This window comes from Amblyraja radiata, chromosome 14 (genome assembly GCF_010909765.2).
Source record: "Amblyraja radiata isolate CabotCenter1 chromosome 14, sAmbRad1.1.pri, whole genome shotgun sequence".
Lineage (NCBI taxonomy): Eukaryota > Metazoa > Chordata > Chondrichthyes > Rajiformes > Rajidae > Amblyraja > Amblyraja radiata.
The window spans coordinates 53,018,269-53,031,924 of NC_045969.1; the positions used below are offsets into that span (position 1 = coordinate 53,018,269).

At 46.4% G+C, this 13,656-nt stretch overlaps 1 protein-coding gene across 2 annotated transcripts in view; it reads left to right on the forward strand.

Annotated features, from left to right (window-relative positions):
- Positions 1 to 3,549: 3,549 nt before the first annotated feature.
- The window catches only part of LOC116980779 (E3 ubiquitin-protein ligase DZIP3-like), an 87,866-nt gene continuing 77,759 nt past the window's right edge, over positions 3,550 to 13,656 (forward strand). For both annotated transcript variants that reach the window (XM_033033363.1, XM_033033364.1), the window contains exons 1-2: positions 3,550 to 3,659; positions 13,131 to 13,176. In XM_033033363.1, the coding sequence (XP_032889254.1) occupies positions 13,144 to 13,176 (33 nt within the window). In that variant the 5' untranslated portion in view covers positions 3,550 to 3,659; positions 13,131 to 13,143. The remainder of the gene's footprint in view (positions 3,660 to 13,130; positions 13,177 to 13,656) is intronic.

The following is a 13,656-nucleotide window of genomic DNA, read 5'->3' on the forward strand; positions in this document are numbered from 1 at the left end:
CCTGAGTTGACGGCATATTGTTTTAAGTGAGCATTTTGCAGCGATCTCACCATATTCTGGTTAAATATTCTTTCCACAGAAATCTCCTATTTCACTTTGAAATTATATTCATTTATAACCGTTTGTAACATCAGTAACCACCTTAATGTTCGTGCGTTTAGTATCGGGTATGCTTGAAACTATTTATTGTAATGTACTGTATCTTTTAAAAAAAACTATATCAACCAGGTGTGAAAATTACACTGAATCGAACGATGATTGAAAATGCGTGGGAATCGACTAATCACGATCCTGCTGCGAAATCTTTAAGTCGAAAGTTGTACTTTATTTCAAAGTGGAAATTTGAAGATAGGGACAGAGATGCTACACAGATTTTAAACTCGGGAGAGCTCTTGGGTGAACTCGCACAGTGGGACAGGGCTTGAGGCAGCATCTATGGAGGAGAAGGAAATAGCCAAGTATATATTATGAAATTGTACACTAAGTGCTTTGGATTCTACACTGTGTGAATCTCTCCTGCTCCCTCCCGTTTGACTGTCAGTAGCTCCGCTGGCTTCCAACATTTACCGTAGCTGCTAATTATGTGATTGGACACAATGCCCTTGGAGACAGCGGCTGATTGGACGGGAGGAGACCTATTTGTTGATTGGACGGGAATTTTAAGGCAACTGGTTGGTGATTGAATGCAACCCCCTTAGAGACAGCGTTTGATTGGTCGCCAAATAAAATTGTCAAATAGGAAAACAAAAAATCGTTGGTCGGTGCGAACTCAGTGGACTATCTGGTTGTATCTCCAAACTAAACAGTATAACATGCAGGTACATTCATTTAAAATTAAATTCAGTGATTATTTCACATGATTTAATATCATGAGATATTGCTCAATATCTGACCAATTTCTGTTTAACACGTTTGGTCTGCGGTGAGCATTTTGCTCTCCCAAAACAGTTCATATCTAGCAAACCGATCAACGAACCAGACAGCAGTTGGACGCAGTCATAGAAACATAGAAAAAAGGTGCAGGAGTAGGCCATTCGGCCCTTCGAGCCTGCACCGCCATTCAATATGATCATGGCTGATCATCCAACTCAGTATCCTGTACCTGCTTTCTCTCCATATCCCCTGATCCCTTTAGCCACAAGGGCTAACTCCCTCTTAAATATAGCCAATGAACTGGGCTCAACTACATTCTGTGGCAGAGAATTCCAGAGATTCACCACTCTCCATGTAAAAAACGTGTTTCTCATCTTAGTCCTAAAAGATTTCCCCTTTATCCTTAAACTGTGACCCCTTGTTCTGGACTTTCCCCAACATCGGGAACAGTCTTCCTGCATCTAGCCTGTCCAACCCCTTAAGAATGTTGTAAGTTTCTACAAGATCCCCCCTCAATCTTCTAAATTCTAGCGAGTACAAGCCGAGTCCATCCAGTCTTTCTTCATATGAAAGTCCTGACATCCCAGGAATCAGTCTGGTGAACCTTCTCTGTACTCCCTCTATGGCAAGAATGTCCTTCCTCAGATTAGGAGCCCAAAACTGTACGCAATACTCCAGGTGTGGTCTCACCAAGTCCATGTACAACTGCAGTACAACCTCCCTGCTCCAATACTCAAATCATTTTGCTATGAATGCTAACATACCATTTGCATTCTTCACTGCCTGCTGCACCTGCGTACCTACTTTCAATGACTGGTGAACCATGACACCCAGGTCTCGTTGCATCTCCCCTTTTCCTAATCGGCCACAATTCAGATAAGAGTCTACTTTCCTGTTTTTGCCACCAAAGTGGATAACCTCACATTTATCCACATTATACTGCATCTGCCATGCATTTGCCCACTCACCTAGCCTATCCAAGTCACCTTGCAGCCTCCTAGTTTAGAGGGGTTTAAACGGTTTAGAGATGTTTAGAGGGCTTCAGATGGGTTCAGGTGTGTTTAGAAGTGTTTAGAGGGGCTAGAGGGGGTTTAGAGGTGTTCAGAGGGTCCCAGAGAGGTTTAGAGACGTTATAAGCCCCCCGTGAGAAATTGTATTTCTCTGAAATTGAAGATAGACATAAAGCTGGAGTAACTCAGCAGGACAGGCAGCGCAGCGACTCTGGAGAGAAGACCCTTCTTCAGACTAAACTGAACTCTCGTCGGTGAGAGTACTTGTGATTGTCTGAAGAAGGGTCTCGACCAGAAACGCAACCCTCTCCCCAGAACCCATGCCCGTCCCGTTGAGCCACCTTCAACTTCAGAGCCAAACAAAAAACACAGAGTGCTGGAGGAACTCAGCGGGCAAGACGGCTGCCTCACCCGCTGGGTTTCTCCAGCATTTTTGTCTACCGCAAAACGTCAATGATTCCGGGAATGCCGAGGCGACAGTGTGAGAGCTAGAGAGAGACGAGATGGGGAGCGGGAGAGAGAGGGAGGGAGGGAGGGAGAGAGCAAAACACAGAGAGACACAACGTGGGTCGGTAGGTGAATGACTAACCTGCACACCAGGAAGAAGCCCCTTCTCGCGGTCCGGGGCCCTCACTCATGATGGTGAGTTTAAAGAAATTCTCAACTTGTCATCGACCTACATTCCTCAGTAAATGTAATTGTGTTTTAAACAAGTATTAATGACGCCGCGTGAATTTTATTCAAAGGAACACGGCGTCATTAATACTTGTTCAAAACACAATAACATTTACTGAGGAATGCGGATGGATGCATTGATGACATTGTATAACAACGTGTTAAGTACTTGCTGTTAAGAAGTGCTAACAGTACTAGTTAACAAATCGTTTGTGTCCGATGGCCGTGCAGCGGTTGTTATACACAGAGATCCTATAGTGGAGCTCTGCTAAAGATCTTTGGTTATACATGTTCGTTTAAAAAAAAAATCCGGATGGCCGAATTTAAAAAAAACTTTATTTAACAAAGAGAATTCGTATTTCCGTACGAAATACGGAACATTAGTGCGGGGCCCCCCTTAGGCGCGGGGCCCAATTGGGAGCAATCGGCTTAAGGCCGGCCCTGCATGTGTGTATATATTTATATAATGGTATATGGACTCACTGATATGTTCTGTATTCGTGCCTACTATATTCCGTTGTGCTGATGCAAAGCAAGAATTTCATTGTCCTTTCTGGGACACATGACAATAAACTCTCTTGAATTGAAATTAAACTTATTTTTATGCTTTATCTGAAGGGATAAATTGCAGACTTGATTTTTAAAATCTCAAAATTTTGTAACATTGCTATGTAATGGTTTGGAGAAAAGACCATTTATAGCAAGAGGCTGCACACGTGAGGATTTTCACACATTTCAACAGCGAATTGGGATACCATACATAAGAAGGAAAATACCTAATAGTTTCATTATGATGCGACACCACAAATTCCCATCGCTCTTCTCGGAAACAGTTCTACCATCGCGCGTCGACGGCCACCGCTCCACTCGGAGCTTCCCGCCCACGCTGTGACCATCGGCTTTTACCCTGCAGTGGCGCCGGGCGCCGTGTGGCGGCGCTGCCGGGGGCGGCTGTCCGCCTGCAGTGACACCTGGCGCCGTGAGGCGGCGCTGCCGGTGGAGGGCGGCCGGCGCCGGGGACGGTAGTTTGATGCTGAGGAAGGAGCCGCGACGCTGGTCGTCGCCAGGGTTGCCGTGACGCGCAGCGGAGGCCGAGCTCGGGTAAATGCGCCGCGTCCCGTCTCGTCCGCTTCCTTGATGGGAAATCAGTGCCAATGATGGGGATAATTGGGAGGCGCTGCGAGAGATGGGCGGAAATGCGGTGCGGGTGGCCCGGGCCAAACGGGAGCAATATCACTCCACGTAACCCGAACCAACCCCACATCCCCCACCACACCCACCTCCATAACCACTTCCCCACCCCCCTACCCCTCTATAACCCCCTCCCCACCACACTCCCCCTCTATAACCCCCTCCCCACCACACTCCCCCATCCATAACCCCCCCACCACACGCCCCGCGACACCCCCCACCACACGCCCCCGATAAACCCCCTCCTACACCACACCCCCACGAACCCCCTCCAACACACTCCCCCTTATAACCCCCTCCCCCCTTATAACCCCCTCCCACCAACACTCCTACTAACCCCATCAAACTGCACTGCCCCACCACACTCCCCCTGCCAAGACCCCTCCCACCACACTCCCCCTCCCCACCACACTCCCCCTCCATAACCCCTTCCCCACCACACTCCCCCCTCCATAACCCCCTCCCCACAACACACTCCTTCCATACCTCCCCCGTAACCCTCTCGTAGAATATTGTGTTCACTTCTGGGCACCATGTTCTAGGAAAGATATTGTCAAGCAGGAAAGGGTACAGAGAAGATTTACGATGATGTTGCCAGAACTAGAGGGTCTGAGCTACAGGGAGAGGTTGAGCAGGCTGGTACTCTATTCCTTGGAGTGCAGGAGGATGAGGGGTGATCTTATAGAGGTGTATAAAATCAGTAGAGGAATAGATTGGGTAGATTCACAGCGTCTCTTGCCCAGAGTAGGGGCATCGATGACCAGCAGTCATAGCTTTAATGTGAAAGGGAAAAGATTTAGGCAATAGACAATAGGTGCAGGAGTGGGCTATTCGGCTCTTCGAGCCAGCACAGCCATTTAATGTGATCATGGCTGATCATCCACAATGAGTACCCCGTCCCTGCTTTCTCCCCATATCCCCTGACTCCGCTATCTTTAAGAGCCCTCATCTAGCTCTCTCTTGAAAGAATCCAGAGAACCGGCCTCCACCGCCGTCTGAGGCAGAGAATTCCACAGACTCACAACTCTTTGTGAGAAAAAGTGTTTACTCGTGTCCGTTCTAAATGGCTTACCCCTTATTCTTAAACTGTGGCCCCTGGTTCTGGACTCCCCTAACATCGGGAACATGTTTCCTGCCTCTAGCGTGTCCAAACCCTTAATAATCTTATATGTTTCAATAAGATTACCTCTCATCCTTCTAAACTCCAGAGTATACAAGCCCAGCTGCTCCATTCTCTCAGCATATGACAGTCCCGCCATCCTGGGAATTAACTTTGTAAACCTACGCTGTGCTCCCTCAATAGCAAGAATGTCCTTCCTCAAATTAGGGGACCAAAACTGCACACAATACTCCAGGTGTGGTCTCACTAGGGCCCTATACAACTGCTGAAGGTCGTCCTCTTTGCTCCTATACTCAACTACTCTTGTTATAAAGGCCAACATGCTATTCGCTTTCTTCACTGCCTGCTGTACCTGCATGCTTACTTTCATTGACTGATGAACAAGGACCCCCAGATCCCGTTGTACTTCCCCTTTTCGCAACGACACCATTTAGATAGTAATCTGCCTTCCTGTTTTTGCTACCAAAGTGGATAACCTCACATTTATCCACATTAAACTGCATCTGCCATGCATCTGCCCACTCAACCAACCTGTCCAAGTCACCCTGCATTCTCATAGCATCCTCCTCACAGTTCACACTGCCACTCAGCTTTGTGTCATATGCAAACTTGCTAATGTTACTTTGAATCCATTCATCTAAATCATTGATGTATATTGTAAATAGCTGCGGTCCCAGCACCGAGCCTTGCGGCACCTCACTAGTCACTGCCTGCCATTCTGAAAGGGACCCGTTAATCTCTACTCTTTGTTTCCTGTCTGCCAACCAATTTTCAAACCATGTCAGCACTCTACCCCCAATACCGTGCCCTAACTTTGCCCACTAATCTCCTATGTGGGACCTTATCAAATGCTTTCTGAAAGTCCAAGTACACTACATCCACTTGCTCTCCTTTGTCAATTTTCTTAGTTACATCCTCAAAAAATTCCAGAAGATTAGTCAAGCATGATTTCTCCTTCGTAAATCCATGTTGACTCAGACCGATCCTGTACTGCTATCCAAATGTGCCGCTATTTCATCTTTTAGAATTGAGTCCAGCATCTTCCCCACGACCGATGTCAGTCAAACTAGTCTACAATTCCTCTGTTTTCTCTCTCCCGCCTTTCTTAAAAAGTGGGATAACATTAGCTACCCACCAATCCACAGGAACTGATCCTGAATGTAAAGAACATTGGAAAATTATTATCAATGCATCCACAATTTCTAGAGCCGCTTCCTTAAGTACCCTGGGATGCAGCCAATCAGGCTCTGGGGATTTATCAGCCTTCAGTCTCATCAGTTTACCCAACACCATTTCCTGCCTAATGTGGATTTCCTTCAGTTAATCCGTCACCCCAGATCCTCTGGCCACTAGTATATCAGGAAGATTGTTTGTGTCCTCCTTAGTGAAGACGGATCCGAAGTACCTGTACAACTCATCTGCCATTTCCTTGGTCCCCATAATAAATTCACCTTTTTCAGTCTTCAAGGGTCCAACTTTGGTCTTAACAATTTTTTTTCCTCTTCACATACCTAAAGAAGCTTTTACTATCCTCCTTTATATTCTTGGCAAGCTTACCTTCGTACCTCATCTTTTCTTCCCGTATTGCCTTTTTAGTTATCTTCTGTTGCTCTTTAAACATTACCCAAACCTCTTGTTTCCCGCTCATCTTTGCTACAAATTTTATTTTTATACTGTCCCTGATGTTCCTTGTCAGCCACGGTTGCCCCTTACTCCCCTTGGAATCTTTCTTCCTCTTTGGAATTAACTGATCCTGCACCTTCTGTATTATTCCCAGAAATACCTGCCATTGTTGTTCCACTGTCATCCATAACACTAAATCCAGAATTGCCTTCTCCCTGGTAGGCTCCAATACAAGCTGCTCTAAGAATCCATCATGGAGGCACTGCAGAAACTCCCTTTCTTGGGGTCCAGGACCAACCTGATGTTCCCAGTCTACCTGCATGTTGAAATCTCCCATAACAACCATAGCATTAGCTTTACTACATGCCAATTTTAACTCCTGATTCAACTTGCACCCTATATCCAAGGCCACTGTTTGGGGACCTGTAGATGTCCCGCTAGGGTCTTTTTTACCCTTACAATTCCTTAGTTCTATCCATACTGACTCCACATCTCCTGTTTCAATGTCACCCCTTGCAAGGGACTGAATTTCATTCCTCACCATCAGACCTACCTCACCCCCTCTGCCCACCTGTCTGTCTTTTCATTAGGAAGTATACCCTTGAATATTCAGTTCCCAGCCCTGGCCCTCTTGCAGCCAGGAATAGCAATCTGAGGGGTAACTTTTTCACACAATGGGTGGTGGGTGTATGGAACAAGCTGCCATAGGTGGTAGTTTTGCAGGGACTATCCCAATGTTTAAGAAACAATTAGACAGGTACATGGATAGGACAGGTTTGGAAGGGTATGGACCAAGCGCTGGCAGATGGATAGTGGAGCTAGGACATGTTGGCCGGTGTGGTTAAATTGGGCCGAAGGACACGATGTATCACTCACTCTATTACTTTATCACATATCTCTATCACACATCCCATAACCCCTCTGCACCCCCATACCTCCCTCTCCCACTGCTCCACCATCACAACCCCCTTCCCCACAGTCTCCCACACCTCCCTCTCCATACCTCCTTCTCAATGACCTCACCCCGATAACCCCGTCACCCATGCTGCCCCACCTTCATATCTCCCCTAGCCCTATAACCTCCACCCTATCCCTCCCCCACCGCCTTTTCAGTGTTTGCACCTTTACCAGTGTTGATCTCCAAGGATCCAGCCTCAGCCCTTTTTTCCCTTATTTTCTAAGTGTTGTCTCTCAGTAACACAAACCAAAATATAGCATTTTCCTTCGGAGTCACGTGAGTGACTACGTGAAGACCCCGCCAGTACGCATGCGTGTCATATCGTCTATCGCATTGCGTTACGACTGGCAGGGTGGACATGATTCTCCTGCCAGCAGCAGACCTGAGGTAAGTTTTTTTTTTAACTTTTCAGATTTTCATCTTCTTGCAGGAACCTCCACTTAGAGGTCCTGCTATAAGTCCGGGGCGAAGTCGGGACAAAGGGGGAACCCCAGTCACGAACTACCAGGGAACCCAGGTCACGGGGATGCCTGCCCACGGACCAAGTCCCTCGGGAGACCGCAGATTGCGGGTAGCAGGCGGAGGTGAATTCGCCTTTCGAGCCACTGGTGGTGGAGCCAGAGGCTTCATATTGGTGGAGAACCAGCTCGGGAGACCGCGGAATGCGGGGAGCGGGCGGCGGTGGATTCGCCTTTCAGGTCGCTGGTAGTGGAGCCAGCGGCTTCATATTGGTGCCGGTGACACCTGGAGGTGGAGAACCCGCTCGGAAGACTGCGGAATGCGGGGAGCTGGCGGCGGCAGGTCGCTTTCCGAGCCGCTGGCAGTAAAACCAGCGGCTTCATATTGGTGCTGGTGGCACCCAGAGCAGGATACCCCCCCAGCCCCCGACTTTGCTAATCGCGGCTATCCCTTTTATAGGGACCACGGGGATATCCCGGCTGCAGTAACTGCGGGGATACCCAGCTCGGGGGGGAGGTGGGGGGGAAGCCCTGCTATAGGGACCGCGGAGGTAAAGCTCGGGGGAGAAATAACCCGACAATGGAAGCCCTTCTACAAGGACCACAGAGGGAACCCCAGCTGCAACAACTACGACCAGGAGACCAGGCTCGGGAGGAACATTGCCCCTGCAGCAGAAGGTTTAAAACAGGACATGCAGGCAAATTCCTTACTCTAAGGTCGTTTTGTGCTATTTTGTGAGAATATGTTAGAGGAATGGACCACATCCAGACTGACTGCGGAGGACCGCGGAATTGCGGGCAGTCAGCGGCGGTAGGCTGCACCTGGATCGCTATTGATCAGCAGTCTCCGACCTGGCACCTGCTCAGTCGGAATCGACACCACAGACTAGCGGGAAGGCCAAGCAGAAGTCGGACAGGCCCGAAGACTCGGACGAGTCGGGCTGTGAAGACTCACCGCCGGCGGGAGCGACTGTGATCGCATATCCCACATGGTGCGGTTGATGGAGCAGATGCTCCAATGTGACATGCTCCAGTATATGGAGTTTAGTCACCACGGGGTCCTAGGACGCCCATGGCAGCACCTTATCGAGGGCTGCATAATGCATCTCCCTCGACAGAGGGGAGTATTAGGAATCACTTCTGGGCTGACTCGGAAGACGGGTTTGGCTGAAGATACCACAGGTGTGCAGGGGGTGCAGGAACAACACAACCAGCAGTAGGCGCAGACTGTGAATGAAGGCCACATCTTCATGCAAGACCTCACATCTCCGGCGGCAGCACCCCTACGCAACCATCAGCAAACCACGATACACTGAAGCTGGTGAAAGCTTGAAGGCCGTACAACCAGAACAAAGGTCTTTTTAGGCCACAGCCCAGAACGGCCTTCATGGAAGATGCGCCAACCCCGTACTCGAGCTCCTCTACCTCCCAGGAGCAGAAGTGCAAAATCATGCACACATGGTTGAGGCATCTCCTGGATCGGGTTGCATAAGTCCTCCCATTCGGATGTGGAAGGATGAAGCTGATTGAGGCAACTCCTGGAAGTTCCCCGTGTGAAGGTAGGGAGCCACATCGAAGATGTCTCCTGTCACGGATACAAATTGGTAATATTTACACTGGTTTGAATATTTACCCTGGTTTGGGATTACATAAGATTAGTTTATACTGCACAACAGGTATAGTGGAGTTGCCTTTCAAGGCAGGCTCACAATTATGGGAGATGTGGACTGACCATTGTCAACAGCCTCAACCTGCATGTGCAGTATAGACATTTCTGAATAACTTCCATGTGATCATTTCCGTTCACAGGGTTCGGAGATATTTGACATTTAACTGGATGAGGCAATGATACACTCAGAGCGTTGCAATATGGGCTAACTTCAGTTTCCAGATTATTTACCAAATCACTACAATCAGTGCTTCGACTGCACAGAGCTAACACATAAGTGTTATGGCCAATCTGGATGATATTGAACATACTGAATTTTACTAAATTAGCCTTATCAGCCACATAACTATATTTGATAAATTGGGGTTCTAACCGGTCCAGTTAAATTTAAATTAAGCTGATACCAACTGAAACTATTGATTATTGGAATTTATTTGTCTGGGATTCGGCTCTGAGACAAAAGATTAGACATCTGCTATTTCCAGCTGAAACTATCAAAGTCACAATGGTGGACGAACAGTATTCAGCGTTGCTCCACTAAACCTCTCATCCGTAAATCTTCAGTCATTCACAAACTGATGCTATTGCTCAAAGATGGGAAATTTACTAATACCATCTCTAGTTATGGAGGCAGATGGGATTAGCACGAGTTATCAATTGTTCAGTCATGGTATCAACTGCCAATGGACATCAGGTGCGTTCTGTGCATTAAAGGGTGTGTGAATATGCACATCTGCATGTACAAGTCCTAGGTGATACACTTTGATGGTGGTATATGTTAATCACTAAGGTATAATCAAATCAAAGTATCCGGTGATAGTTTTACCTAACTGCATTTAGCACTGGTGTATTATCATGCAAATCAATGACAACACAAAATTAATGTGCGATCACAAGGTATTTAATGACATTGTGGATCGATGGAACACTAACGATCGAGATGCTTGCATCCAGGCTCAATCACCAGTTGCAAAAAAATTGAGGCATATCAGTGGCGAAGGGTGCATTCTCTCTACACTAGGGAGGAATGTTCTTTTATGTCTTCCTCCATTTGGCCTCATAGGACGGGTCTTGCAAAATTCAGCAAAATTCCCGCTTCCGGCTTTTTCATAGTGCCTGCCTGGGTTATTTACCCATGGTTCCCGCTGATGTGGGGAATGAGCATAAAACCTTACATGGTTATTTCTGGACACAAAGATGCTGGTTCAGTTGTGATGTTGAAACCATCCTCTGCATGATAAAATCAATTCATTGACTTACAGACTCTGAGAGACCGTTCCTGCGGCTCGGGTTGTCAAACCTAAAGCATTGGGTGTGCTCACTGCAGATTGCAGGAATAGCATCAAATAGCAGCATTCCTCATAGGAGATGGGAAGTATTGTTTATGCTTCTTTACATTTAACTCGGCACGGATGACTGATATCTTGAAATTCAGTTTTATAGGATTATAACATTAAGTTAATATTCCATTTACTGCGCCTGAAGTACCTCCTCATCATTTGGCTGCGGGGAACATAAACCACTCTGTCCGGTCTCACCCTCTGACATCTAGATTATGAAGGGTATCGTCAACTTAAAACCTCCCAGGTCTAGGGACGCAGAGATATGGGTTGTTAACATTGTGCTACGTCACTTCGCCGATGGGCACCAGCAACATCCCTGTCCTTGGTCAAACTCACTTACTAGTGGTTATGCCATGGTGCTGAGTACAGCGCTACGGGTCCAGTCATTGCTACACTGGATAGGATGATCATATATGCGGGCTATAATAACATGGTTTGTTTAAGATTAGTCAAGCAGAGTAGACAGGGACATTAGACCAAACTAGATGTTGCATATCCCATGGACCTTGGGTTGCGTGTAATCACGCATCTACACCAGTATGTCAAGGTCCCTAAGAGCCTTATAGACTCTGACTAACAATATTGTTTGTTACATAAACCTCGTTAGAAGGAATCACTACAAACCTTCTCCAGAGGATTAAAATGTGTCTGGCATATACAGGAGTGAACATTGACATTTTGAGTCTCACTCCACCAGGACCACATCCTAGCGGCTACAGGATGGTCAAACTATTGATCTGTCCAAATATTCAGAACAAACCCATTGCTAGATCGGGGGTATTTGCCAACTCTATGTTAGGCATGTTTCCTCCCGGTTGAGGGAGGTTACTATTATCACAATTGTTCATTAATAGCATCAACATGTCTATATCAATGTCATGTCTGAATGCAATATTAATGTTCACTCATCATTGGCCTACTGATGCAATGTATGCTGGAGTAACTCAGTGGGTGAGGCAGCATCTGGAGAGAAGGAATGGGCGACGTTTCGGGTCGAGACCCATCTTCAGACTGATCACAAATTTCCCCAAATAAGTCTCGATGGGATCAGGAAAGGGCAATCTGCATAATTGGACAAGTTTCTGACAGGCTAAGGTTTTATTTAGAAGCAATCAGGTTTCTTTTCAAACTTAAATAGTGTTTATGCCACCTGAATTCAAATCAGAGCATCTTTTGAGCTTTATACTGCCATCATTTATGTAGATCCTAACTCACCTGAACTTTGCAATCTCACCATGCTTCATATTACTTGAAGTTAGAGAAGTCAATATTCATACTGCTGGGGTGTAACTGCCCAAGCAAAATATGAGGTGTTGTTCCTCCAATTTGCTCTTGCCCAAAATAAACCCTTGCTCTCCATCCCCTCCCCCCTTCCCAGTTCTCTAACCAGTCTGACTGTTCTCAATTATATTTTATCTCTGTTTGCTTTGTTGTTACATTTGCCTAGCTAACAATGATCTATTCTACATTTTCCTTGGTCTCTATCCCCTTTGTCTCGTTTTCACACCTTACCCTTCCTTATCTCTGTATCTCACCTTACCCTTCCTTACCCGCTTACCTCAGTCTGAAGAAGGGTCTCGACCCGGAATGTCACCCAGTCCTTCTATCCAGAGGTGCTGCCTGTCCCGCTGAGTTACCCCAGCATTTTGTATCTCACATTTTTCTGGTTTGATGAAGGGTCATTTACATGAGATGCTGGCTGTATTTCTGTTCCCATAAAGGCTGCCTAACCTTACTGTTTCAGACATTCTCTGCCGCACATCATTTTTATTAGTACTGTCCACAATGACCTAGAAATGACAATCTAAATATTCTTTAGTGGTAGCTTTGCATGAGCGATATGAATTCAGATTTAGTGCATGCAACAATGGAAATGTTTTGGAATTTGAATATGCATGAAGACAGCTATAAACATTATTTACTTATGCATTATGAATTACTTACTTGGCTTAGTTATGGACTGAGGGGGAAAGGTTAGTTAAAATGAATAAAATACTTTTTCTTTGGCAGAAAGGTCCCAACCTATCCATTGCCTATCCATTCCCTCTAGATACAGCGTAATCCACGCCCAGCACTTTGTGTTTTGCTCAAGGTTTTAATATCTGCAGTTCCCTGTGTCTTCAAAATGCCTTTTTGTGATTGTCTAATTCTCTCAGCCATTTGCTATTTTTCATATTTGCTGATTGTCAATATCTAATCATGTTTCTCAGGGTCATCAGTAGGATGGACGAAAAGAAAAAGTCAGAAAAATCTTCTGTAAGTTCATTTTTAAGTATACCGTACACAAGTGTTATGGATGAATGTGACGAGCATGTACAAATTTTGTGTAGTATATTTTAGCGATTAGTTTAGTTTAGTTTAGAGATACTGCGCTGAAACAGGTCCTTTGGCCCACCGCGTCCGCACCGACCAATGATCCCCACACATTAACACTATCCTATACACACAAGGGACAATTTGCACTTATACCAAGCCAATTAACCCACTAACCTTTACGTCTTTGGAGTGTGGGAGGAAATTGAAGATCTCGGAGAAAACCCACGTGGTCACTGGGAGCACGTACAAACTCCGTACAGACAAGCACCTGGAGCCTGGATCTCTGGCGCTGCAAGGCAGCAACTCTACTACTGCGCCTCCCTGCCGCCCAATTGTGCTGATTCCTGACATGAGAACACAAATTTTGGAATAATTTCACAACACAGAGATGAGAATGACGAGCACTTGATACATAAGAAT